The sequence below is a fragment of the Scomber japonicus genome, chromosome 2 (assembly GCF_027409825.1).
Source record: "Scomber japonicus isolate fScoJap1 chromosome 2, fScoJap1.pri, whole genome shotgun sequence".
Taxonomy (NCBI): Eukaryota; Metazoa; Chordata; class Actinopteri; order Scombriformes; family Scombridae; genus Scomber; species Scomber japonicus.
Window position 1 is genome coordinate 14,579,061 of NC_070579.1, and position 26,841 is coordinate 14,605,901.

Sequence of the window (26,841 nt, forward strand, 5' to 3'; positions counted from 1 at the left end):
TATCAAACAACAGGCAGTCTGAGGACATCACCTTGCGCTTTGGGAGCTATTTTTTGCTGCTTTTATAGACAGTTTTATGGAACAATGATTAATTAGTTAATGAAGAAAGTTATCAGCAGCAGTAACTGTACATCATATGTTCATGTGCATAGGCATGTTTAAATATGTGCTACTGTGAGTATGTATGGATACATCTGACTGACCACTTAATCTGCCAGTTATTTTCTTGATTAATTGATTAATATTTCTGTCTATAAAACTGTCAGATAATAGTGAAGAATGCTAGTTATAATTTCTTAGAGCCCAAAGTAACATCTTCTGATGTCTTGTTTTGTCTGATCAATAGTCCAGCATCCAAAGATATTCAGTTTACTATCATGTATGTCACAAACAAAATCCCACATTTGATAAACTCAGCACATTTTTGTCACTTTTCCTTTAAAAACGAAAAGTTGCTGATTCATTTTGTGTGTATCAGTTGATTGATTAGTTGTTGCAGCTCTAATGGGATTAGGACATTAGCCTATTGATTTATTTTTGTTAATCTGTTCTGTTGCCATTTTTTAATTAGTCAACTACAGTTTATATTATGTACAGTATGTCTTTTTAAAAATACAATATATGTATATATGTGTATGTGTGTTTATTTCTTCACACCATGTTAGAGAGATGTACTTTATCTTTTAGTTGTAAAATCCTTATTAAAGCAGTGTTTTGAATACATTAGTAAACCATATGTAAAGCTGCTCGGTGAAGCCGAGTGGGCAATAAATAGACCTATATTCTCACTTTTTAAATAGATATATGTAGCAGGTGTTTAATCAGCCATACAAGTGCTCCTGCAATTTATTCTCACTTCCTTATGGGCGCAACCACTGGTCTCTCCTGCAGGGGTGTTTTAAATCACTTCAATTGTTATTTTGATATTATTTTTCACGCCTATATCGCAAGCTTACGAAGTTAAATCGGTAATTTCTTAATTACATTGAAAAAAATAAATGAAATAAGTGATTTATTTCTCGTGTTTGCGCTAAATCCGTTTTTATAGCTTCCCGCCCCCCCTACTCTGTCTTGTTAAAGTGAGCTCGCCGTCACGGGGGTAAACAGTTCCGCAGTAAACTTCATGTTAACACTGTCCTGGGAACATTTTGTCTCATATCTTGCGAAAATGGGTCACTTAATTTTTCTCATTGTAGCGGTTTTATTTTCTGTCACATCGGCACAGTTTATCCCTCCGGTAAGTGACATTTCTGCTCGGTCATTGCGCTGTTTAAACACATTAAATATGTTAAAGAGTAGCTTGTGTTGTGTAGCCTGGGCTGCACTGATGTTTCTGCTCTATAGTCACTTAAAAGGCTTCAACTCTGTGATTTCCTGCATCAAATATACATTTATTTACAGTATACAGAAGACTGCCGGACAGACATGTATCCCCCAAATGGGCCCACGTAAGTAACATTAATTTGTGGTGTTTTTTTAATTTTTTTTTTTATTGTTGTTGCTCTGTCATTGTGGGTTTGTTTTGTAACTCAACATAATTAAGTTTACTTAACTTCCTCCTTCTTAATCTAATTTCTCAAGGTGTGGTTTGTAGCCTGCCTGCCTCGTTTGTTTGGGAAATTAACATCTGATAAAGATACTGAATAGTCTGATTGGATCAACGATAATACATTTACATAGAGATAAAACAGAAAGGTGGAATATTACAGGGTTCCCACTGTCATGAAATTCCTGGAAAAGTTATGAAATTAGAAAAACTGTTTTCCAGGCTTGCAAATGGTTTGGAATTAGGTGAATGTTTTGGAAAACTTTTGAATTAGGGATGACCCGATCTGATATCAAAGATAACAGATATAAGACATGCTACATGAACTTGGACCCCCCCCAGTTTTACCAGGTCAAAAATCAGTAATTCAATATGAATATACAAATCATCAACTTCTACACTTTTACTTTTTTAAACAGAAATGCAGAATATTCTCACATCTGAGAAGTCAGAGCTAGAAAATCTGGGTTGATTTTTGCTTAATAAATTACTTCAATCATCAAAATGATTGGCACATATTTTTTTAAATTAGCTTCATTAGTAATTGTTTGTCCAGCAGGTCAGACAGAATGAGTCAGCATGGCTTCAGCTGCTACATCTAAACTCCAGATGGTTGAAAATTCAAGTTAATTCAAAACAGATTTTTTTAAAAGGCTTATCACAAAAATGTCACAACAATAATGCATGTGATGCTGGATCATTTGCATTATTAGTCTTCAGTAGTTTCACATCTTTACTTTTCCAATTAGGTTTAAAGGAGCTGTGCGTTGGTACACGGTGGACCTTGACTTACCACCCAGCAAGAGATGGACGTCTGTGATTACTGACAAAAAAACAGATGTAAGAACATTGTCAGGTCCTTTCTTCTCTAGCTAATTATTCAACTCTCACAGAAATATCAGTTTTTACTCATTAACTCTTTTTCCTTAAAGCTGATCAATATGGTCCAGGCCATCAAAGACTTGGCTAATTCTTTCGTGCCAAGTGGGAAGCTGGTCGAGATTGTTGACATTACACTGGTGAGTCTCATTTCTGTCACTCCGTTTCACTTTCCTTAAATGAACTCATGTAAATAATTCCCATGAGAGGTTTTATGACTGCAGCGTTTGTTACTGTTGTTCTGCAGCCTTTCATGGTGGACACGCTCCCGTACCCTTACGGTGATGAAATCAGAGGAATTGCAGCAGATTCAGGCGTTCAACTTGGTAAGAAAACACAATTGTTGTAACTCCTCTATTCTGTGATTGTAGGTAGGTTGCAGGTAGTTGTATATGCACATCCTTAGCCAATATTTAGGCAAGATTCAAAAATATGGGGATCCAAAAGTGAAACGGGAAATAAATAAATAACTATAAAAAAGAAATGTGTAAATGAACTGTGGGGAAAGAAGCTAATAAATAAATAAATAAATGAAGAAATAGAGAAAAATATATAACTTTTTTTTTTTTTTTTTTTTACTGCACACCTATTTATCTATTTGTCAAAAGTTTGATTTCTTTTTTTAATTAATGAATTATGGTCATTTATGCCCTAATACTTAATAACGGATTCAGTTTTTAGAAAAAGGGGTGGGGTAACATCATTTACAATGTCTTTAAGCTGCATAATCAAACATCTAAGCAGTTGTAGGAATCTCAAAAATTATACATATGTTTTCATCATTAAAAGGAGGAATCCCCCCCCCCCCCCCCCCCCAGCAAATGAAAGAAATCTAGCTGTAGTGTTGCAGGAAGAGCAGCCACACTTGTTTGTAAAAAAAATAGCCCCATTGACCTCTGACCTTTTAGTTATATTTTTTCTCTTTTTATATTTTTGTAATCTAGGTGAAATCGTCTTGTTTAACATCTTCTATGAGATTTTCACTGTGTGCACCTCGATTGTTGCAGAAGACACTAAAGGTGGGTAGATATGTTGTAGTTTGCTCCAGAATCAGTGCATTTATTAAAGATAAAAAGTGTGATGTGTACTGAAAAGCTTTTGGGCTTTGCAATCTTACAGGTAACCTCATTCATGGCAGAAATCTGGATTTTGGATTATTTATGGGGTAAGAACATCTCGTCTCATTTTTAAGTTGGATGATCTTAGCTCAGATCTGTTAAAAGAACACCTCATGAGACAGGCTTGTCCCTTTTCGCAGCTGGGATATCAAAAACAAGTCGTGGATCATTAGTGAGAAGCTGAAGCCTCTGGTGGTCAACCTCGACTTCAAGAGAAATAACCAAACAGTCTTCAAGTCTACAAACTTCGCCGGATATGTTGGCATGCTCACTGGAATCAAGCCTGTAAGTAATTTAGTGTGACAAGTGAAGACTCAATCTGCATATAAGATTATTGAACATCAGTGATGGACGTTATTTTGTGTACTTCTTCCAGTCTTTGAAAGATGAACCAAAGTTTACTTGTTCCCCTTTCAGCACATATTCACTCTGACGATGAATGAACGCTTCAGCCTCGATGGAGGATACATTGGTGAGTGATGAGATGTTGTGCTCAGCGCTGCTTGTACAGTTATAGAAACTATGTATATTTGATGATCTCTCACCCTGCAGGAATCCTGGAGTGGATCCTGGGACAGAGAGATGGGATGTGGATGAGCTTTCTCACTCGCTCCGTCTTAGAAAATGCAACCAGGTATTCTTTATGTCCACTATTTAAAGTATACTGTGGAGTTTTAGACCACTGTTGGTGCTGTAGGGCAACACTATTTTATAAATCTGTTGATCTAGCAGCTTATACATAAGGACACACACACCATAAGCACTGTGGTGATGTTGTATATATTTCTAATTGAAGTCATAATGTCCTGTAAAATGATTTGGTACACAAGAAGACCATGAGCTCATGTACAGAATACAGCTCTTAGATCATTTAAAAGAGACTTTGCTAGTGTTTTAATGGGATAAAATCATTTTCAGTATTGTTTAAACTACAGATTATTTCCTATAAACATGTGGGAAAATAGTGAAAACAGCCATTGGAGTGAAAGGTGATTTATGTGAATGTCTTCTTTAGTTTAAAAAGCTGTCCAGAACCCAAATATATTGAGTTCACTATCATGTATGACAAATAAAAGCATTAAATCATGATATCTGAGAAGCTGCAAGCAGCCAATTTTGGCATATTTGCTTAAAAAGTGACTAAAACTCATTTTGATTATTAAAACAGTTGCAGACTAGTTTTCTGTCAGTCATCATATCAATTGATCAGCCAATAGCTGCAGCATAACAAAAACTATTTTTTATTGCAGTAAAAGACTCCACAGGGTAGCTTATTTTTAACATCCATCCATTAAATCTGCTATTTTAAGGAGTAAAGTGAAGACAGGATTTTCTGTCCAAACAATGACATTAATCATGTTGTCATCAGCTACGAGGAGGCCAAAAACCGCCTGGCTCAGACCAAGCTGCTCGCTCCAGCCTACTTCATCCTCGGGGGAAACAGCACAGGCCAGGGCTGCATCATTACCCGGTCCAGAGAGCTCAGTATTGACATCTATGAGTAAGTATTGAATTATTTCTAAAGCATTAAAAGTGTGAAATTAATGTAATTGCATAAAGTGTGCAGACATCTGTAGTTTAGTTTCTAAATACTGGGTTTGTTCGGGCATGGAGAAAGGATCTGTGAGTCAGGATGGAGGCCAAAGTGATTCAGAACTTGGATGATTTATTGTGAAATGTTGGTGTGACCAGTGTGCTCATAGCTTAAGAGATAGTCTCTTAAAGCTGTACTTACACACCCATGTGTACATTAAAGGGAACATTGGTTGCTTCAGCTGTCTGAATTAGACAAATCAAGTGGGTATCATCTAGTTTTACCGTCTAAATAGTACCTGATTCACTTTTCTTGTTGCTCTCTCCTGCAGCTCAGTAAAGAAACTATTTCTCACTACTAACTTGATTTGTTTTAAGCGGACTGCTGAAGCCTAATGTTATCTTCAGCTGAAATTTAAATGTTTTATTGCACAGAATAAATACAGTGAATTTGGTCTTCCATCACTTACATTCACATCGTATTAGGATTTCTTTGTGCACACTGAATAAATGAGTTACCAACAATCCTTTTTAATGCCAGTTTTAAATAGGTCACAATGACTTCACCTTTCTCATGATTGTCTTGTGAAACAATTATCTCTTGTGCAACTACTGTAGGAACTGGTGACTGCTGTAGTTTCATATCACCTGATGTAACTATTTCAATCAGTTGCTAAGTGTAGCAGATCACAAGTTTTAATTCCTGTTTTTCAGGATCGACCTAAAGCTGGGTCGGTGGTATGTCCTGGAGACAAACTATGACCACTGGAAGGAGCCTCTTTTCCTGGATGATCGTAGAACTCCTGGCATGAAGTGTATGAACAAGACCACACAGAACGTGAGTACAGACGTTCAGAACACATTTCTGTCTCTTAAAAGAGGTCAGTGGTTCCAGATGTAGTTAAAGCTCTGGTGTGCCCGTCATGTGATTTTTAAGGCCTGAAGTACATTCCAGTTTTAATTGAAGTTATAAGACACCTTTGATCTGTCATTCCTTCACAGAACGTCTCTCTGAAAACCCTGTACGACGTGCTCTCCACTAAACCGGTGTTAAACAAGGTGAGCCTACGCATGACTGTTGCTGTATATGTTCATTTCTTTTAGATGAGCTCCTTGTAAATGACCTTTTCTCTCCTTTCCTGTGTTTCTTTGCAGTTGACGACGTACACAACACTGATGCAAGTGTCCGAGGGCACACTGGAGTCGTATATCCGTGACTGCCCAAACCCCTGCATGCCCTGGTGAACTGAACCCTGATCAGTTTGTAAATGCTCAGCTGATCTGGGGACAAAACTTGAGGCTGCTCTTTGAACTTATTTGCCCAGCGACTAATCACCTAAACCAAAGTTTGTCTCAATCATGATGTCAGTGTGACATTCCTGTTATGTGTTTCAAGGATTAAGGAATACTTTAAAGCTTTAATCAAAATACTAAATCCTACTCTTCGGTTGTGTGGGGAAATCGGTACAAAAGTGAATCACTGCTTCTTCTTTTTGTTTTTACTGTAAATATGATTGTTTGAGTCGCAGGATAAGTCCATCAGCGGTTCTTAAAATGGGCTTAGGGACCCCTGATATGAATCCTGATGTTTCAGTTTATGCTTAAATATTGCTTGAGCACATTTATTGAATTTCTAAAAACAAATCTGAAGCCATTCTGTGCCTGCACACTGTGACGCTGTTGGAAAGCTCTGCTGTAGTTTGGTTCTTGTTTCTGTGGCGGTTAGAAGTCAAAAAAAGAACGACCCACTTACAGTTAATGGCCATCACCACGACTACTGACTACTTCACAAAACAATACTAGCAAAGGTACCTCACAGCTGAACGCTTCCTTTTTTTAATAACTAAACTAAAAAATTATGGTTAATAAAATGATTCCCAAATTTGAGTTTCTACTTTGTGTTTCTGATGTAATTTGTTGAGTTATGTGAAACTGGTTAAAGTTTGTAGGTGCAACACAATGGAAGAGCTGGAGAAGAAAGACCCCAAGTACAAAAAACTGTCAACAACCATTTGAGAGTTCCAGCATTTTATTATTTAAAACTTATTACTGTAATCAACATTTTTAATTACATGAAAATGATGGGAAAACTAACCATTAACAGAACAAAACAGTATATAAAGATGTGTCTCAGGAGATAAAAGTTAGGTCTGGAGCATGGAGCTTTACGGTATATAAAGTGTTCAAAGCTGGAGAGACAATTAGCTCAAGTCAGCCAGCTACAACTAAACTTCCACTGTACTGTAATCTCTTTATAATTAGGAATCAAGTGCAGAAAGGATAAGCTGTACAACAGTAAGGCAGAGACAAATAAAACATTTAAAAATCACAACTCGTGTTCAACTGATCCCAGAACCAAGACTAAGGCGGATCCCAACAGGAGTTTCAGTACTTAAGATTCAAAAACAGGCTTAACCGTGAGTGATCAGCAGCACGGAGAGAGCCTCCACGCTACATAAACACATTCAGAAATTAAAATGAGCTAAGTGTTAATTATGTGTAGAGGTTTAGTTTTTATCTGTTGTGTGTATGTGTGTGCAGGGGTCACTGCTAACATGTGACCAATATGAGGCTTTGCCCCTTTTTAAACTAGCAGATAAAGAATCAACAATCATACATCCAGAACAGATTTAGGGTGTGAAGCATAGTGTTGCTAAAAATGGTAGAATTAGAGACATCTGTATAGTTTTTTTTTACACGCTCTGGGCACCAACATTTTCTGAAAAAGACAAAAGCAAAAATTCAGTTTACACTACAAAGGGAAGGACTTGTGTATATAATGTATGTATTGATGTACACAAGCTAACATTGCTAAGGTGTTTTCGCAACTACACAAACACACTGTAATCCTTGAATGACAAGGACTGTAATCCGTACCTGGTTCCTTCAGTGCCTGCCCATTTCCCACCAGCCCCCCCAGCGATTCGGTGTTCCCGTTGAGGATCTCTACAGACAGGTTGTTATTCTGCTGCTCCTCTACAATTCTCTTCTGTAGCTCTTCCTAAAAAATTACAACACATAGTGAGCATGTCATGGGATATTTTACATCTCGACTTCCCTTTAAAAAAGTTTTTAAAATTGGTTAATCATTACCTCACACATGACTGTAAGCTGCATTGGCAAGTCGTCCACCTTGACAAAGTCTTCCTCGTCTGACTTCTGGCTGGTGTTTCCCGAGCCCACCTCCTGCATCAACAGTATTAATAAAAGTTAAAGTATCAATGCCACTAAAAAAAAAAAAAGAACAAATATTACACATCTTCATCCTTGGACTTACATCGACATTGATCATGACAGGAGAGTCTGTGTCAGGGCTGCTAGTGGTGTTTGACTCCTTCAAGGCTTCAGCGCTTTCCTCCGAGGCAGTAACTTTACTCTCCTTCTCGGGAATCTGGCACTCTACCATCACATGTTCTTCTGCTGTTGAATCCACAATCACAGCTGACTTGTTGTTGGTCTCCGCTCCTTTATGTGAGAAGACAGGGGGAAAAAATGACTTATAGAGGGGCTGACAATACAGAAAAATGGTTATCTTATTTTCTGGGAGTTGGTAGCTCACCATCATCCCTCTCAGACCCCTCTTCAGTTTTAGTCTCCTGGATTTCATTTGTTGATGTCACCTGAAGGAGGACATGACAGCACAGGTCAGATTAAATAAACTGGTCGTGTAAACTGACTGCTCATGGGACAAATCTTTCGTGTCGGCTCTGACCTCCTGCTCCACCTGTCCGTCAGCGGTGGCCTGTAAGGAGGTTTGGACGTCTACAGGTCCGGCTTCAAACTCTTCCATCTCCTCCTCCTCGTTCTCATCCTCCCCGCTGCCGTAGTTAGTCAGAGCCTGAGTCTCTGCTTTGGAAAGGCCTGAAAGTAACACAGCAGGCAAGAATGAGATCTACTCTGGTTTTACATAACACCACTGTATAAATAATCATATTTAGGCAGAACAAACAAGTAGGTGCATATTTTCATTTTAAAGGTCACTTTTTGAGACTCGTTTCCTGCTTTAATGTTCGTATTCTTTCAGATTTTGATACCCTTTTCATTTTTCTCCTGGCCTTTTCTGTTTTCTAAAGTAAACATTTCCAAATAAAAATGTCTCACTCTGACAAGGTGAAGCACTTTCAGTGAATATATTTTGTTTTGGAGAGAAAATGTGGAAACCTGGGAGGAAGAAAACAATAATACATCACCCCTATTGCATAATCTCACCTCTTTCATTGTGCATAAACAAGAAATATGACTTTTATGTGTCTTCTTATGAGTGAATTACTTGATATTACCTCAACTTTACATCCTGTAACAACTTTGCAAAACAGAATTACCAGCTTTTTGTTGACAGGGATGGACTGCCTAATGACTCAATTAGATGCCACAAATATGATATCCTGGCAGTAGTACGTCAATAATGGCAGAATTAACACTTAACCAACGGAAATGTTCAAAAAATGAAGTAAAATCTTATATTAGATGATGGGGAATGGAGTGATGATGAAAGAGGCAATAATTTTCACTTACTGATTGACATAGGAATTCCCTGTCTATCCCCCTCTTCCTCATCTTCCTCTTCCTCTTCGACCTCTGAAGCTTCACTGCTCTTGTGGTTCTTCGTCTCTGTCTGCAGGTAAATCTCCTGGAAACTGTCACCGTCCTGCTCAGCCTCGTCTTGATCCTGTAAAAGACAGAGAGAGAGAGACATTACCGTAACGCTGATTAATGATGTAGCGAGTGGTGATCATCTCATTATAAATATCAAAATGACCGACTACCTTGTCTTCATCTGAGTAGGCTGGAGATTCATCGCCCCCGGGTTTTAGATTTTCCTAATGAGGGGACATAAATAAACAGTCAAATAAGTCAGATGAACTCATAAATACTTTTACTATATTACCAAAAACACAACAACTAACCTTTAGACTGTTTTGGGCTTTACTGGATTGTTCAGCCCTATTCTTGTTTTTGTGTTTGGCTGCCAAAGAGGTGCTGCTGCTATTGTCCAAATCCTGCATAAGCCTAAAGAAGGCCAGTTCATTGAAGAGGATCTCCGAGATCTCCACGAGGAGGTCCTCCCCGCAGTCCTTCAGAGTACGGCCTACAAATTTACTGAGGGATTCCTGGAGCAAGAAAAGAGAGTGACTGTCAGGTGTGAGATAATCCGCTCCAGATCATTTGAAGTGGTTTCACCTGTATTTGAAGAAACAGTCTGGCAGAGTTCGTACCTGCAGAATGCCTCCCAGCTGTCTGTGGAAAAAGCGGACAAACTCCTTGCTCTCGTCATTCTGCTGCGTGAGAGTAAGGACCATGCGCCGCACAGATGTCAGCAGCTGGACGGAACACACCTCGTCCATGTTCTCCTAATTAAAAAGAAACACGAAAAAAGTGATTAAACATTTATGGAGATGGTGCTACACCCATAATTAAAGAATACCTACCTGAAGACACTAAATCCAACACTCATTTTAATATCTAATTAAAGCTTGAAAAGTAATTATCATCACTTTTAATTCCAAGCCAATGCATTCATTTGACTTGAGCCATATAACATTTCATACTTACCAACAAAACTAGTGTTTATGTGTTTCATTATGAGCATAAGAAATTCATATTTATGAGACTGTAATATTTCTCTGCTGGCACAAATCCATCACCATATCTACCTACAGCTCCCCGTGTTGGTTTTCGTACCTTGAGGAAGGGAATAACTTCTGTCATGATATCTTTGATCTGACGATCCAACTGCTGGGTGTCAATCTGAGGGCAGCGCACATCACCGGCTGCACCTCCTGCTCACAGACAAACACAACAACAACGTCATTTTAATCTGACATTCTGCTAAATTAAACAGCAAAGTGGAGGGCAGTGATGGTGTTGCTACAGGTCTTTGTACTCAGGCAGGGTCATGTGATTGGGTACCTTCCACTGGTTCAGCAGCGTTAGCAGAAGGATGTTCAGCATTTGAGACTTCAGAGCCACCTGCACCTGCAGTGCTGGCGTTGCAGGGGTTAAACTCAACTTTAAGCTTCATGCGCTCATACTCCCTAATCCTGGCCAGAGCTTTGTCTAAATGAATCACCGTGTTGCCTATTGGAGCAGCACAGAAAGAAGAGCGAGGGGAGTCAAAAGGAGACAGAGATGGGGATACAAAAAAGTTTTTTAAAAAAATCAATGAAGCAAGAGAGTGAAGACTGTCATGGATATTAATGCATCTGCAACCAGGTTTACACTATAGGATCAAACAAAGAATGTCAGGTATCACCCCTAATCTGTCACTTAAGTTCCCCAAATATGAGAAATATGAGAGTCCATCACTAAACAGTCCTGTATTGGAAATATTATTTAATTTGGCCATGCAGTACTGATCCTATGGTGTAAACCAGCTGGTAAACCAAGACAAGCCCTGTGTAGCCCTGAGTAGCTCAGCTGTAGTTAAAGGGAAGCAAAGCATTTCAGTTGAATACTGAGGTGTGTGGGGAAAAGTTTCAGATGCAGTTTTTTTAACAAGCTTTAGCCCCCTTTTATCTCCCCCAAATCAAATAGTTTATACATGCATAACTAGCATGCATTACCGAGATCATCTTTAGCAAATGGATCCAGGTTGGAGGAGGTTGACACAGTGCTTTCATTGCCCACGGATTCTGTATCATCCCTCTTCTTCAGTGTGTCCTGCGTGAGCCTCAAGTTCTTCTCCACCACCTCCTGAAAAAAGGTGGATATTCTGTTGTGAGGCAAACACACAGTGTACATCTTACATCTTACACTTCCTGAACCAAAGGTTGTCCTAATTGTAAGAGAAGATTAATCAAAGAGTGCATGTGAAAATGAGACATTTCATCCATTATTCTTGAACAAAGGCATTATTTAGACACAAAGAAGCCACGGAAGACCTTGACCTAGAACAAAGAACACGTCTGATCTGGCAGAGGAGACGTGGAGAGATGAGGGTCATTTTTTACAGAGCGGCATCTGAAGTTTTGCTGTCAGGTTAAATTCAAAGACAATGAAGATAGGGAGAGGAAGAATTAAAAACAGAATAGAGTGAGACGTGAAGCGATGAAAAGAGACAAGGCAGGGAAAAAGATGAAAGGAGATAAGGTTAAGAGAGAAACTGATGAAAGACGTGCTGAAATGTAAGGAGGAAAGTAAAACTGAATGAAGATGGAAAGGATGACTTGAGGGATTGAGAGACATACTTCAGGACTTCAATAAAAAAAAAAAAAAAAAGTATGGGCAGTGAGAGAACGCTGCGCTGGGAAGCAATAATGGGCCTCTTACTGCATCACTGGTAGCCAGACTTTCACTGGGTGTGAGCTCAGACTGAGAGCCTGCAGCCCATGCCACAGGGCCAAGTGGGGGCAACTGGTCCTCAGCTGCACTCTTCTCTGCTAGATGCCTGGTCACTATGTCCTGGCAGAGACAAAAGGAGAGGCTTTTGTGCCATGGACTGATGTTGTCAAGGGGACAAGCCATTTGTATCAGGAGGCTGGACTCAAGATTTTTTTTTTTTTTAATCTGGACTGATTTGTTTGCATCACACATAATATTTCACACATATCTGCTCTCAAATCACAAACACACTGAAACTTAAGAGCAGGAAATAATGCTTCGTCACAGACTTCAACTCCTCTATCTTTGTAATTGCCCTCTTTTCCTCCTCCTCAGCTCATTTGTCTTTCATTGTCTGCTGCAGGTCTGCTCAGCAGTGATATTCAGGCCAGATTCTTGCAAATATCAAACACGTCGAAAATTATCGAGGCGGCCCTTATCGCACCTAGAAATGGTCTGAAAACCTGTGACATTATTATCTTATTCTGTCCTGAGCGTAGATATACACCAGCATCCTAAAACTTTCCACAGATTTACTTGAGGGACAATTCAATGTTTCCCATATTATTACTTATGATATTCCTTAGTGCCCCAACTTATTTTTACTTGGTATATTTTCCTTCTGTATGTAACTTAAGCTGTAAGAATAACATGATGGTATATTTTTGTTATCTTCAGGCCAAATATACAATTACTGTGTGCTTGAAAAAGGCAACTTACTATTTTCCTCTCATTCATTGTTTTTTGTTTTGTTTTTTTAATTTAATTAGTTTCTCTATTTGCTGATTATTGCATTTTGTATATTTGACATATATGTTCAGAACAGAATAAATATAATTGTTAAAAAGAGGAGGTTAAGCTGCATGAATATCTTGTAAACTAAGCCTGACATGAAGGGCATTAACATATTTGATTCAGATGCACTGAGCAGTTACATCAATCACTACTTACCTGCAGGGAATATAGCGCTCTCTGGCGTAAGTAGTCGGTGTTGAGCAGCTGCAGCTCGTGAAAGAGCTCGATGAGAAAGTGGGGTCGTGACTCATTCTGGGAGATCAAAGTCGCCACCTCAGAGTAAATGGTCTCCCTCAACGCCTCAAAAAGAGAGAAGTCGCTGCTAGCATCTGCAGTTTCAAGATTTGACAGGAAGAGATTTGGATGGATACTTGTGTCGTGTCATCCATGAGTAAAAACAACATGATGATGGATAATACAACTCAAAGCAACTGTTATGCAGGTCAGTTTTGGAAGCTTTGGTTTAAGTTCAATAACCAACAATCGCCCATGCATGGGATGCTTAGGTGACGTCGGAACAACCAAAAATGATGCTGGGATTTGCATGGTGAGTTTACCTGGTGCTTCTGTGCATGCAATTCTGTTAGAGAGGAAGGGTGTTCTCCAAGCATAGGCTGTGAGTAAGATAAATTAAAGTGAAAACAAATTAAATTAACCCAAAATTAAAAACACGTGGTCATGCCAAATGTGCAAAAAAATAAGAAAAATCATATAAAAAGGATAAGATGTTATATTCATGGATAAAATATTCTGACATAAAATAAGTCAGTTAATAAATGTTTTTAAAAAAAACAACACACAAGAGGGTGGAGGTGGTAAAACTTTCACAGGAAGTAGTTGTAGTTGTATACCAGAGGAGAGGTCATTTCGTTTGTTCCCAAGCTTAGTTTTGCTGTCTAGTTTCTCTTGAGTCAGCTTGTCCAAAAGACTCTGATTCAGATCCTTCTGACGAGTCGGGGCTGCCCTCTCCTGGGCAAAGTCTGCAGTGCTGCTAACGCTGTCACTCTCATGGCCTGAGGAATGCACCAAAAAAATAGGGAAGGATTTTCACATTAAAATTTGTTATAGCAAATATGGAAAGAGACATCAAAAAATAAACACCTATGCAATCCAATACAATCTAATACAGTCATGCAAGAAATACTACATTTGAGAAACTAATAAAACATGTTGATTAAACTCCACTTCAATACCTTCACTGTTCTTGTTGTGCCCTTTGCTCCTCCTGCGGCGACTCTTGCTTGGCGTCTTGCTTCGGGAGGCCAGGTTGGCTTGAGCAGAGGCCTTACGTCCAGCCTTGAAAGTCTTTGTGATGGTGGTGGGATCAGCAGGATCAGGCATGCTACTGAAGCTTTCCTGTGAGGCCCGGTCAAAGTCTTGAGGTCGGGAGCGACGGTGGGCCAGGGTAGGCGAGGAAGTTGGAGACTCTTCCGCGGTTTTAGATGGGTGATGCAGGACGGTGTTGTTTGCGTAGGAGGTGTTGAGCCAGCCAGTTGGTCTGGAGGGGGGGTCACATGGGAAATAAGTATGCAGTATGAACGGCAATGTTGAAAAGAATAAATACAAATGGAAAAAAGAGGACATACCCTCTGTCTGTAGCTGAGTTAAGAGGAGAGCGCTGCAGTGGAGGAGGGAAACTCATGTACTCTGTTTTGAGAGAAGTGTTAGGGTCTAAATGCTGCTTCTGGTGGTCCGGGGTGGCCTGAGCTGCCGCACCCTGAGGGAACTCACCCATGGCAGGAGGGAAGAACGGAAATAAGTTAAAGCCTGCAGAATGAGAAAGAAAAAAATATTATTTTCTGAAGTTATTGTGTCAATAGTCATGTAATGAAACGGCAGGGCTTTTTCTGGATGAAACATCTTTTGCTGCTAGATCAGGTCAATGCCTTCTACTGACCAAAAGGAGTGGACTTAAGATTCTATATTTCATTCCTTTCTTCTACCTTGCCTGCACAATAGATAGCCTCAGAGCCACTTTCGTATTCAAGACATATTCTATATTAATTTAAGAAATCATTAGTTACCGAAAAATGTAAACTGATTGCTCATATCATTAATAACAGCAGTGTTTAGCTACAGTGCTTTTTTTTTTTTTTTTATTATTACAGAAGGTTTTTGTTAAGATTTTTAAAATCCAATGAACAGTCACAGTTGTAGTTTTATTGATTTTTAGAATAACTGAGAGGGTTTGAATAACTGAGAGGGTTTTTAGCACATCATAATCAGAGAGCGCATTTATAATTTCTTATATAGATGATTGAGCTCTCTGTTGCTTCTAATCCCGACAATTCTAGACATATTTTATTATGAAAACCAAGCCCTGATAGAGCTGATAAATATGCATGTCATACCGGGAGGGAACGCGGATAAGGCAGCAGTTGACATGTTGTTGGTTGAAGAGTGAAGAGTAGAGGGGAAAGGGAGGAAGACCCCAGGAGAGACGGAGGGACAGGAGCTGGATTCCTGGGATGAGCCCTGGTTCTGCGTCTGCCAACCTGCTGTTGAAGATGAAGGCTGTTGCTTCTGCTGTTGTTGCTGCTGCTGCTGCTGCTGCTGCTGGTGGAGGAGCTCGTTCAGGACCTGTTTTAGTCTGGAGCAAAGGTATGACAGAATACAGAACATTTAAGAAAGAAACCACATCACAGAAAACAGTGGTGTACTTTTTTTTTTATACTACAGCTTTCACCTTTGCACGTTGTTTTGCTGCCAAGCCAGCTGGGTGTAACACTGGTTGAGCTGGTGCATGACCAGGTGGACTTGTGGTGATGATACATTGTTTGGTAAAACACTGTACTGACCGGTCAGCAGGGTTTGCAACATATAAGACAGCGTCTGTGGAAAGAGGTCAGAGAGGGGAGGAATGATGAGGCATTTGTCAATTACGACTGTCATTCAGTGTCTGTGCGTGTACTTGCTCAGTAACCAACCTGCTGGTCCTGCAGGAGTGTCTGACACATGCTGGTGCTGAAGTCCAGCTGTCTCTGTAGCTGGCTGACCTGCTCCTGCCAGTGGCATGAGCCTTCAGTGAAGGAGAGTTCAGAAGCCCAGCGCAGGTTCTCCTGCCGCCTTGTACCTCCATGCTGACTCACAGACTGGTTCAAACTTCTGGGCTGCTGCTGCTGTTGTTTGGTCTTTGCCTTACTATGAGGAGAATGAAGCCCACTGCTCTCACATGAGAAGGCTGGTGGAGGCTTCAGGTTGCTGGAGACACAGACAGGTAAGCACATCATTTAAAAAGACAGATTACAGATATCAGATATCAGTAATGCATATTTATGAAAATCTTTCTGCAGTCTGACCATCGTTGATTCTTCCTGTTACTGTAGGGCCGCTGGTTCCTGCTAGATGAGAAGATGTGGATGTCATCATCAGAGGTGCTCTCTGCACATTCCTCCTGTTCCTCTTCCTCCTCTGCACCCATTTCTGAGCGATATTCGTCCTCCTCCTCATCGTCCTCATCATCATCATCATCATCATCAAGGTGGCAGGGAGTGGAACCCCAGGTAGCCATTGTCCTGATTACAAATCAGCAAAATGGTATAAAATTGAGCTGCCTGTGGAATAATTATTTCAATTTCTACACCACCTAGAAAGAAGGCAATACTGCTCAGTAAGAAGTGCTCTGCCATCCATTAACAACAGTATTCAAACTAATTTTAAAAAAGGTGACTTCTAACTTGGACAGGCCCCTGGAGCATTATGTCTCCTACCTTTCATCCCTACTGACAGACTGTGAGGGTGTAGCAAGTCCCTCTTGGTCGTCAATCCTGCGGGGAGAGTCACAGAGACCACTACGCCTCTGATGTTCAGCCATCAAGGACTCTAAGTGTTTTCTGCGCTGACGCAGTTCTTCCCTCAGGATCTGATGGCGACGCATCTCTGACCAAAGCTGCTGACAATGCAAGAGCAGAGGGGATAGTTTAACAGATCTATGGGATTCTCAAAGCAGAGATTTTGTTTTGATCTTATATATTATGACATGTATCACCTCATTGTCAGTGACTGAAGGAGTAGCTGCTTCTGGAGGAGTAGGTTTGAGCACAGCTGAATTGGTTTTGGATCCAGAGGAAGATACCTGGACGGTGGCCGGAGTGGATGCTGCAACTGGAACCTTCCTTAGTAAACCCTGCTGACTCACTGTGCTCGACACGGACGACTAGAATAGAGACAAAAAGCTATTTTATTAACAAACATCTAACCACATAAGAAATAACAGCTGTTTATAGTTTTAATTATTTTTTTGCACAGTTGAGACAGCCTGGACTGTGTTGACATTAATGCAGTGTTTGTAAAATGGATCCTGGAGTGGATTAAAATATATTGTAACAGAGCTGAGACAGAACAACAAAGACCAATGATCATTATTGTACGTCATCAATATTTATATTTACTAATATTTGGCAGCTGACAGGGGATATTGTGAGACCCATTTTGTCATTTGTGTTTGTATCTGTGGGTAGACTTAGATATCACTATGTTTTGTGCAAACTCTATGTGTGTAGAATACCTGCAGGTCAGGGCAAGCCCATTGCAGGTCCTGGATCTTGCCCTGGATTTCAATGAGCCTCTGGCGCTCTTCATGAAGCTGCTTCAGCTCCTGTTTCTGCTGACGCAGCTTCTCTTCATACAGTTTCTCTCTGTAAATCAATCCATGACAAAAAGATGAGGACAAGAAAGATAACAAAACATTCAAAATACACTGAAAAACTATTTTTTGGAAAAACTTTACATTTTAAATCAGGCAGGATTTTCAGATCTTGAATATACCATACCTGGCCTTGCTAGACAGTGAGAGGTCCCTTGGATTCTGTTTGGATCCAGACCCCAGAGGCCCTGCCACAGTAGCTCTGGTATTATTTGGCTGTTGGTCTAAAGCTTCATCCTCATTAGCTGTTGTACCATCTGTGTCGTCACTCTGGATACAGACAGACACACGCTGTTCAGCTTAAGATTGAATCAGTGGGTCTTAACCACAAAAATAGTGTACTTTTCTGTATGCAAAAGCAAAAATTCACCCAAACATTTTAATGCTGTTAAAGAGCATCTGCAGTCATGGACCCATTTTTTTGTTAAGACTGTTATACAGAATGTTAAGATTCAACAATTGAAGTTATATTAGAGAAAATGTGAATTAATGTCAGTCATTTGCCTCACCTGAACCATGGCCACCAACTCCTGCAGCTGCCGTAATTTCTGCTTCGCTGTCTGCCGATGAACCTTCTGGGCAAAACCTGCTTCATTCCCAAGACTGCTTCTTCGACTTGACCCTGAAGCCTCGCTGTCTGGAGCTACAGCCTGTGCCCCTTGATCATTATTCAGACCGTCATCATCTTCATCCTCATCCTTCACTTGATTATAAGGGGTGTCCCTATTATACTGGCACTCTAAATGGGAGCAAAGTTAAAGGGTTAATGTCAACATTTAAAAAAAAAACAGTCTGTAATATTGTCATTGAAAAGTGGGTCTCTGGTCTACTGTAAACTAGACAGACTAAAGATGTAATGTTACCAAGTTTGAACAGAATATTTTTTAAACAATGATCATAATACATGGTACTATTTAAAGTATGACAACACATCTGTGCACCATTTTGTTGTGTAATGTCAACACAAGCTGAATAGAGACACCGTTTGAAATACAGCCTTATTATCAAATGGAAGGATAAGAATCAGCTGCAGGAAAATGTAACAACACTAGTTTTAACTACAGGACACTACAGGACTTCCTATAAGTGCCTAACAAAATCAAGTCTAACCCTATCAATTCAATTCTTTATTCCAACCATTTACCTTGAAGGGGAAAACGCGATTACATGGTGTGAAAACTCAAGAGAACTGTTACGATCGGGTATAACAGTGAGCTGTTATGAGTGTGTACATGAACGTACCTATGGCTGAGGGGATATTAAGGCTCCGGAGGTTGGCTGCTGACCGGTTGTTGATCTCACACTCAGTGTTGAGTCTGCCGTCCCGGTTATTGGTGGCACTACTCCTGACACTGCGCCCGTTGGTCAAGCTGTTCAAGTCTGTCCAGTTTCCACTGCGCTGTGGGTTTCTGAACAGATTGACTGACTGTTACAGATACATTACAAAGCCAGTAATTGTATTACACACACCATGATCTAATGCTGAACCTAAAATGACCCAGCTTGCCTATTTGCCCTCCCACTGACAGTGTTTCACTATCATTTTTCCATTGTAACAAAATCTGTTAAATCTGTGTATGATTAGCCTCTTTATAAAAGTCCAATCACTCCATTATAAAAAAAAGTGTCATTTTATTCATTTACACACCCACCTGATGTTAGTTACAGGCTGGCGATTCTCCTGCTCGGAGTCAAACATGGCCTCAAACATAGAGCCATCCTCTGTCTCATCCTCTTCGTCATCATCATCCTCCTTCACATTTTCATTAACCGCATCCACCATCATATCAGAAGTCTGCTCATAGTACTGAACCAACTCACGCAGCTCATTCAGACGCTTGTGAACCTCCTTTAGCTTCCTGTAGAGTGTGGAGTTAATAATTTAAATGGTTATGTGATACGCCAGGACAATGCCTTTCCGATTCCCCATTTTACTAAAATTCAAAGTGCAGGGTCATCTACAGAAAAGCACCCCTTTAACAGGTGGAGACAGGTGTTCAAGCACACTTCAGCAAAGACTGATTATAGTCCACAGGGGGATTTGAAGTTTTCCTTCTGTAAAGTTATACTACACAACCCCCACTCTATTCTACAATACTCTGCTGCTGATATCTGACCCACCCGTTCAACCGGTTAGCGCTTTGTGTGTTTTTCGTGTACCTGAGCTTGTCTGTGGAGTTGGAACTGTCCTGGTGTTGTGTGAGCGCAGGATGAAAGGAGGTGGAGGCCGAGGCCCCATTAGAGCAGAGAGCAGATGGACAATCTGAGGATCCTCCCATACTCAGACTGCACTGTGTTGACAAACCACGACCTAAAAGTGACCACAAGCAGTTCATCAACTCTTTAGTTAAAAAAAAAAACAAAAAAAAACACACACACACACACACACACACAAAGAATGACAGCATAAAAAGGCAAAAGAAATATTCTTACAAGAGTTATTGTTAAGAGTCTGGTCTCTGAGTGAATGCAGCTCTTGTAGGATCTTGTCCATGGTTTGCTTCTTGTCTTGAAGTTCTTGGAGCTTAGTGAGTTTGGCACTAGCAGCTGTTGCCCCGGTGTCTAGGCCAGTGTGGGGACCAGAGGCAGAGTGAAGAAGGGGCCTGTGTGGAGGTGGACCAAGAGCCTGGGGAGCCCTGGACCAGCACACCTCTCTAGAGAGGGAAAGGCTCTCTGCCTGCCGACGGTTGTCTGGCACTGCCTTAGTCTGCGGGGCACAAATAGAGGGACACTTGAACTGAAACTTTGTTAATACATTAAACTGTTTAGATAACACTATCATTTACGAAGACAATGCACATGTAGGGACAACTGTACCTGGGAGTCATGTAGCTGGTTGTGGAACCGCTGGATCAAATCATTCAACTCATCGTTCAGCTCTGATGTGATGCTCAGGCCTGACACGCTTCCTGTGGTTTCTGTCACAACTAATGCAACACCAAACGCAAAAGGAAATAAACATAGCGGAGACTGTGTTAATGTGTTTTAATCATTAAATTAGAAAAATCATACATATACCAGAAATGATCATCAACAGTTCTGTCAAATAAAATCTCATTAAATGGTTTCTAACTACTTCTGTCTGCAAAAAGAAAAGAATGTACACCATATTTTCCCTTTAGGCAAAAAATCTGCTACCTAATTTTGTGACTTACTTTAAATCCACACAAAAAACACTTGTATGTGAACATGTCTGTGATGTGTGTGTTTCTCACCCGTGTCCTCAATCACAGCAAGTGCCTGTTCTGCACTGTGCTGCATGGCCATCAGCGCTTCCTGTCGGCCCTGCAGGGCCCTGAGCTGTTCCTGCTGCTCCAGCATCTTCTTCAGCAGCTCGTGCTGCTTACGCAAGTTCTCCAGCTCTTCCTTCTGGTCAGCTCGCACAGTTTCTGCTCTACCACCCTGCAGAATAAACACCAGCATTCCTTTACCAACACTGACTCAACCAAAACACAGTGAAGTCAATACTACAATGCTGCTCAGCTGAGAGGAGCTTTTGAGGTACTGACAAAGCAAATTAAGAATAGCATACAATGATAAAAGAAAAGGAAAGGAATTGACTACATGCAAATCAACAGTAAGCATTAACAAAAGGTAAAAAGTGGCAGATTTATTTTTTTATTTTTAACTGTGGTCAATAAATGTACACACCGTTGCATTGGAGGCATCTGAAGAGCGCAACTCAATGTTAAGAGATGTACTCTCTGCCAATGAACCCGAGCCCACAGCTGAGTCCAGGGTCCCAACATCATCCTCCTCGTTATCCCGTGCCTATGGAAACAGTAGAGTGACATGCAGGTAGCCAAACAGAAAAGTGGATGAGAAAATTGCCATATTGAAAGGTAACAACAAGTAACTGAAAACTATTTAAAAAACAGTAAGCTCCCCCAGATACTCCATAGATGAGAATACCTGTATACATCAGCTAATGACATACAGAGAACAAAAGCCTGGCTGTTCACTAAATATTTATATTTCTTGCAAAGACGACTTCATAAATCAAGGCACAATGATTCCAAACAGTATCCCACAGCAAAGGAAGGTAGCGTGCTGTGTCCTAATTTTATCAGAAGATGAAAGCCGATGAAACATGACCTGACTGTTGAAGTGTTTCAAGACACACAGAAAGACAGCAATTAATTATATATGTGTGGCAAGCTGCCAAGATAAAAAGGCAAACAGGTTCCTTTTCAACTATGTGTTAGCAAAGAAATAACCTTAAAATATGAAAGGAGACATTTTTCCTGAAATTGTAAACCTTTGTCTGACAGAATGGGAAAAACACAACACTAGAAGAGTAAAGAGAGGCTAAACAAACAAATGACAGACATACCAGCATTTTCTGCAGGAACCGTAAATAGGACTTCTCCTGCTCTTTGAGGTGGTCGATGAGATGGGATAGGCGCTCCACGTTTGCCGGCACGTCATTCTTCTCCACCAGGTCATCCCGCATGGAGCTTGCCTTGCTGATGTACTCCCGGATCTGTACAAGCTTGCTCACCACCTGAGAGCATACAGAGAGAGGGGTGGTGGGGGTGGTGTGAGGGTTTGAGTATCAGAGGTGTAAACAAAAGAGAAGACAGAGAAAGACGAAAGGAAAGGAAAGGTAAGTGAGCATCTGGAGCGATGGCTCAGACTGGGCTAAACAAGGGCAGAAAGGGGGTTGGGCACAAAACTCACCGGGCACCAAGGGTGGCATATTTATAAATTGCCCTAAATACAGCCTAGTTTCAGCTGCACTAGTTCTCCCTCACTTTCATCCTAGTTTTGGTTTCTCAGAGTAGTCTGGAGTGCAGTGATACATACATATGCTATGCACATATGACCAGAGAGGCAAACTTGATATTAAATGTAACAAATAATCATCAAAGCAGGGTTGTTAACTTAACTACATAATGAAATATAATGAACCCATTAAAAGCAATAAACACTAATATTTTACTGGGTCTTTGCACAAAACAACCAAGATATATCAAAGGGAGTGTGCCGGTGTTGCTTACCAGGGCTAATTACTGCTGTTACCTCAAACCTCAGGCAGGCTAGCTTTCTTTTTGTATTTAGGCTATGGAGTAGGTGTGGTATGTTTGCCAGTGTTGTAGTTCTCCGTGCCTCCCAAAATATGTTTTTAACTTTATTGATTGGACCCTGAATGTTGTAAAACTGCAATATCTCAAAAACAAAATTAAGTAAAATGATATTTTGTCTCTGTCATTTGGGTGTGTTGAACAGGACTATAAATTCAATATCAAAACATGTTTGAACTCAATGCCGTTATTCATAAATCAACTTCTTCTTAAAAAGCTATTTTGGAGCACTGAGTGGTAGTCAAGTGGTACCACGGTTCGATTCCGGCAAGGGACCTTTGCTGCAGGTCATTCCCCTCTCTCTCCCTGTTTCCTGTCGGCCTCTCTGCCAAGTGCTTGCAAATAAAAGGCAAAACATGCCCAAAAATAATAATAAAAAAGCCATTTCTTTATTCTTTCTTGAAAAAACCTCTGCTCAAAAGGCTGATGTAGCAGGGATCGGTTTACTGCAATCAATGCTTACTGCTAAGTCAAACTCTAGCGGAGTCATTGCCATATAAGAATGACAATCTATAGAGACTGAATATCTCAGTCTGAATATTTACTTTTAATTCTGACCAAAAAAACGTTTTCATACAATACTAGTGAAAACTTTGTGAAATTAGTCATATGACTTGGTGTGTGTTTTCCAGAGCAAAACCACAGACTATATGGCATTATGTGGATGCTTAATCAGAAGAGAAAGAAACATAGTACCAATAAAACTAAATATTACCTGGCTGCTGTCTATTCTGGGATCTCCTCTTCCGTATTCTCTGTGTGCCGACAGCCCTCTCTCAATGCCACCACGACTGAGCCTTGATGTTTCCTTGGTGGGGATCACAGGGGTTAACGTATCCCTGAATCCTGGGCTCTGTTTCTTAGTTTCCTTGGTTATAGCTGGGGTGGCTGGGGCAGAGGAGGAGGGAGGGAGCATGTCCTTGCTTTTGTTAGTATTTACATGAAGAGGTAGGAAGTTGTAGGGCTTCTTGTTCTCTCCAGCTAACTGGCGCTGGTTGTTGGCAGCTGTGACACGCCCCTGGGAGTCACTGCCAATGCTCCTCTGAAAAAAAGAAGATGTAAGTCAGACAAATAACCACTTCATTTTAAAAACTCAGACACTGTAAGTATTGAGGTTTTAATTAGTGTAATTAACCAACTGTGCAACACACATGTGACAGTAAACCAGTGTAAACAATGGCTCATCTACATTGATATAACATCCTGTCTCTGACTTCAGCTTTGTCCACCAAGGAAGCACCTCAACAATAATGTCATCATACTTTCTCCTTACAATGTTCTCACTTTCTTCTCCTGCATCCATGTACAGCACTGCTATTCTGCCACCCTCAGCACTGCTACAGACCAAGGCCAACTAAACAACTCCGTACAATGCTATGACAAATATTCTGCAGCTGCTTCGTCTACTGCCTGCCGGAGCAGCACGGCATTGCATTGGCATTTCACTGAACAAGAACTGCAACTATTTATTTTGTTTGACAGTATGACTGAGATCGCTGTTTCATATGCATGAGCTTTCAAAAACAACACTAGTAAAAAGGCCATCTTCCTGTGAGACTTGACAGGAATTACTACCTACAATCAGTATAAATATAAACATTATGCCACTGTGTGTCCTCATGCTAATGTTGGTAGAGGACTGACAATAAATACAGGAAGCTGCTCATCAAAACATTGCTCCATAGCACTAGCAGTGATAACAGTGTGCCTTTAAAGTCAACTTTTACCTCCAATGAGATCACACTAGGAGCACTACAGAGACACTACCCACTATGTGGTGTATTGTGTAATATAACAGTAAGCTACTTGCATTAAGAACAACATATTGCCCACATGAAACACTTTTTTTCTCCTAATAGAGCATAGCAGCTTTTCACCTCATCCAGGTCTGTGAAATTGATCCTCTGACGCAGCTTGTCAAGCTCAGCCTGGTCTGGGACAGACATCTGAGTGGTGTACTTAATGTGGGGAAAGGAATGAGGAGTGCGTGCCCTCCTGCGCCCAGCCCCAGGGGTGGACTCTGGCGAAATATCATTAGTCAGGCGGCTCTCCACCACTGCAGCTGACAGTTTCTTCTTGTTCTTCTCTGAGGATCGGTTGGCTTTCTTCTGCTGCACACCCCAGTCCTGATCAACAGCAGAACATTTGCTCAGTTAGTAATTATGTGTGTTTATTTTTAGAGAGACCGATAAACATTCAGTATGCTGTACATATCAGGACCCCTTACCATGTTGTTGAGTCTGTCTTCCAGACTGCCATTGGTTACAGTCCAGTTGTGCAGCTCTTCTGCACTGTCATCAAAAGGAGTGCCTCCAGTTGCCATGTCACCCACTTACAGCTTGCTGGAATTCACAACAAAATGTCATACTGGTCATTAGCCAGACAGAACAAACAAGTTACACAAGTCTACCTACATTAAAAAAATAGAATTGAGAATTTAAAGTTGCAAGCTAACATTACTGTAGATATTCCACTTGACACTAATATTAGCTAGAAAGCAAACTTGACAAGAGTCAGACTTATCTAAGCTGGAAGTATCTTCCTGAAAACATATTACTAATAAAGCTGCTCATATATCACTTATTATACAGACAAGCTTTAAGAATCTACTATATAGCTAACCCCAAAGCATCAAATGCGTCATTCCTTACCAACAGCACGTTCAAGTAAGCAGCTAACTTTAGCTAAGGTAAACTTATCCAGTCACGACTAGCTTGACAACATCAGTGAGTTGATCGTATAGACTATACTGCCCTGACCGGTAACGTTAGCCGCCGGTGGACTCTATACGGTACGGGCCCGCTTTGGTTCCCGGGAAAAGAAACACAACACAATGAGACCTTCCCTCCACCACGCAACGAGTTAGCGCGATCTTTCTGTAACTACTACTCTCTGTAGGTTGCGTTAGCTTGGCAAGCAAAGTGTGAAGCTACAGGCATTAATACAGTGCGTGTAATCAAACGCTAACAAACGTTAATTGACGCTGAACTTTCACTAGCTTAACATTTTGTGACCTAGTTACGTCCCCCCAGAATCGCCATGGCAACCCCGAACTGCACCGTTAAGTTAAGCTAACGTCAACGGCTCTGAATGTCAAAAACGAATATCAGCTTGTGCGTTTATTATCTGTTGTCGATCATATCATTAAAAAAGGGAAAGCTAAATAAACCTCGACTGCAAAGAAGTCGTCAAGCTTGCACAGGTCTGCTTGCTAAATGCTACGTACCTTCTGGCTAACAGCGGAGCTAACTTTTTTAAATGCCTGCACACAAAAGTTGACACAAATACAAGCGTCTTTAGCTCGCGTCAACTAAGCTAACATTAACATAAGACAGCTAACGAAATATCTGGCTTTTCAGACAGATTTTATTAAGATGGTTACTAGCCAAGTTAAGTTTTGCAATTGGATATATATATATAGAGAGAGAGAGTTGTTGATGTTACCCGCAGAACAGCAAGCCTCTTCCCACCATCAACTCTGAATGGATGTAACCTGGCCTGATATAAACACTCCCGTCCAGCAGGGGGCAGTGTACATTTCCTAATCATTGGACTCAATCAAACATTAACTAAATATGGAAAAACATTCCAAACATTCGACAGTTTTTTTTTTGTTCACAGTGTACACAACCAGAAACAGTTCAACATGTATTTACTGGAGTGTAGTAAGTACAGGGAGGAACGACGGGAGGTGATCCAAATGCTGGAAGCTGGAATTGACATTAGGGAATCTGTTGAGGAGTACATCATAAAAAGGGTTTGGTGTTTTAATGAAATATTTAAAGGACGCGGGTATATTTTTTTGTGTTTTTATTTATGTATTTATTTTTATTTAGTTATCTTGTATAGTTCTGACCATACTCCAGTCCAGTAGGCGTCGGTAAGCGCACCTAAAAGTTGGTTGCCAACAGCCAATAAAAA

At 40.5% G+C, this 26,841-nt stretch overlaps 2 protein-coding genes across 6 annotated transcripts; one reads left to right on the forward strand and one right to left on the reverse strand.

The window, feature by feature from the left end:
- The first annotated feature begins 1,118 nt into the window (after positions 1 to 1,118).
- Positions 1,119 to 6,963, forward strand: asah1b (N-acylsphingosine amidohydrolase (acid ceramidase) 1b). The gene is made up of 14 exons (XM_053340655.1): positions 1,119 to 1,237; positions 1,402 to 1,448; positions 2,296 to 2,386; positions 2,479 to 2,565; positions 2,673 to 2,751; positions 3,370 to 3,444; positions 3,545 to 3,590; positions 3,684 to 3,828; positions 3,961 to 4,015; positions 4,096 to 4,177; positions 4,913 to 5,044; positions 5,791 to 5,914; positions 6,079 to 6,135; positions 6,232 to 6,963. Exons 1-14 carry the CDS (start codon positions 1,124 to 1,126, stop codon positions 6,319 to 6,321), a joined length of 1,224 nt encoding a protein of 407 aa, XP_053196630.1. The 5' UTR covers positions 1,119 to 1,123; the 3' UTR covers positions 6,322 to 6,963.
- Positions 6,964 to 7,091: 128 nt separating this feature from the next.
- pcm1 (pericentriolar material 1) lies at positions 7,092 to 26,406 on the reverse strand. 5 transcript variants are annotated; one of them, XM_053340569.1, is made up of 40 exons: positions 26,365 to 26,406; positions 25,148 to 25,262; positions 24,798 to 25,046; positions 23,636 to 23,962; positions 22,170 to 22,340; positions 21,488 to 21,607; positions 21,052 to 21,238; positions 20,654 to 20,763; positions 20,270 to 20,543; positions 19,997 to 20,147; positions 19,489 to 19,695; positions 19,079 to 19,245; positions 18,346 to 18,575; positions 17,964 to 18,106; positions 17,699 to 17,828; positions 17,180 to 17,347; positions 16,902 to 17,083; positions 16,491 to 16,706; positions 16,119 to 16,392; positions 15,878 to 16,023; positions 15,543 to 15,781; positions 14,778 to 14,958; positions 14,385 to 14,689; positions 14,043 to 14,204; positions 13,749 to 13,805; positions 13,348 to 13,520; positions 12,346 to 12,477; positions 11,640 to 11,769; positions 10,987 to 11,154; positions 10,759 to 10,856; positions 10,293 to 10,427; positions 9,984 to 10,187; positions 9,843 to 9,896; positions 9,592 to 9,745; positions 8,789 to 8,937; positions 8,636 to 8,696; positions 8,354 to 8,541; positions 8,170 to 8,262; positions 7,954 to 8,077; positions 7,092 to 7,795 (listed from the first exon to the last, which is right to left on the reverse strand). In XM_053340569.1, exons 2-40 carry the CDS (start codon positions 25,241 to 25,243, stop codon positions 7,770 to 7,772), a joined length of 6,381 nt encoding a protein of 2,126 aa, XP_053196544.1. In that variant the 5' UTR covers positions 25,244 to 25,262; positions 26,365 to 26,406; the 3' UTR covers positions 7,092 to 7,769. The 5 variants fall into 5 exon arrangements, with proteins under 5 accessions (XP_053196544.1, XP_053196529.1, XP_053196524.1 ...); XM_053340554.1 differs by having other exon boundaries at positions 7,092 to 8,077; positions 16,902 to 17,080; XM_053340549.1 differs by having other exon boundaries at positions 7,092 to 8,077.
- Between the last annotated feature and the right edge of the window lie 435 nt (positions 26,407 to 26,841).

Excerpts from the sequence above, each read along its gene's own strand:
- asah1b (XM_053340655.1), top strand. The coding sequence starts at position 1,124 with ATGTTAACACTGTCCTGGGAACATTTTGTCTCATATCTTGCGAAAATG. Across the intron at positions 2,387-2,478 it reads TTACTGACAAAAAAACAGAT|CTGATCAATATGGTCCAGGC; the intron begins GTAAGAACATTG and ends TTTTCCTTAAAG. Across the intron at positions 5,045-5,790 it reads CTCAGTATTGACATCTATGA|GATCGACCTAAAGCTGGGTC; the intron begins GTAAGTATTGAA and ends CCTGTTTTTCAG.
- pcm1 (XM_053340549.1), bottom strand. The coding sequence starts at position 25,243 with ATGGCAACTGGAGGCACTCCTTTTGATGACAGTGCAGAAGAGCTGCAC. Across the intron at positions 23,963-24,797 it reads ATTTCACAGACCTGGATGAG|AGGAGCATTGGCAGTGACTC; the intron begins GTGAAAAGCTGC and ends TCTTTTTTTCAG. Across the intron at positions 12,478-13,347 it reads GAGCGCTATATTCCCTGCAG|GACATAGTGACCAGGCATCT; the intron begins GTAAGTAGTGAT and ends TGTCTCTGCCAG.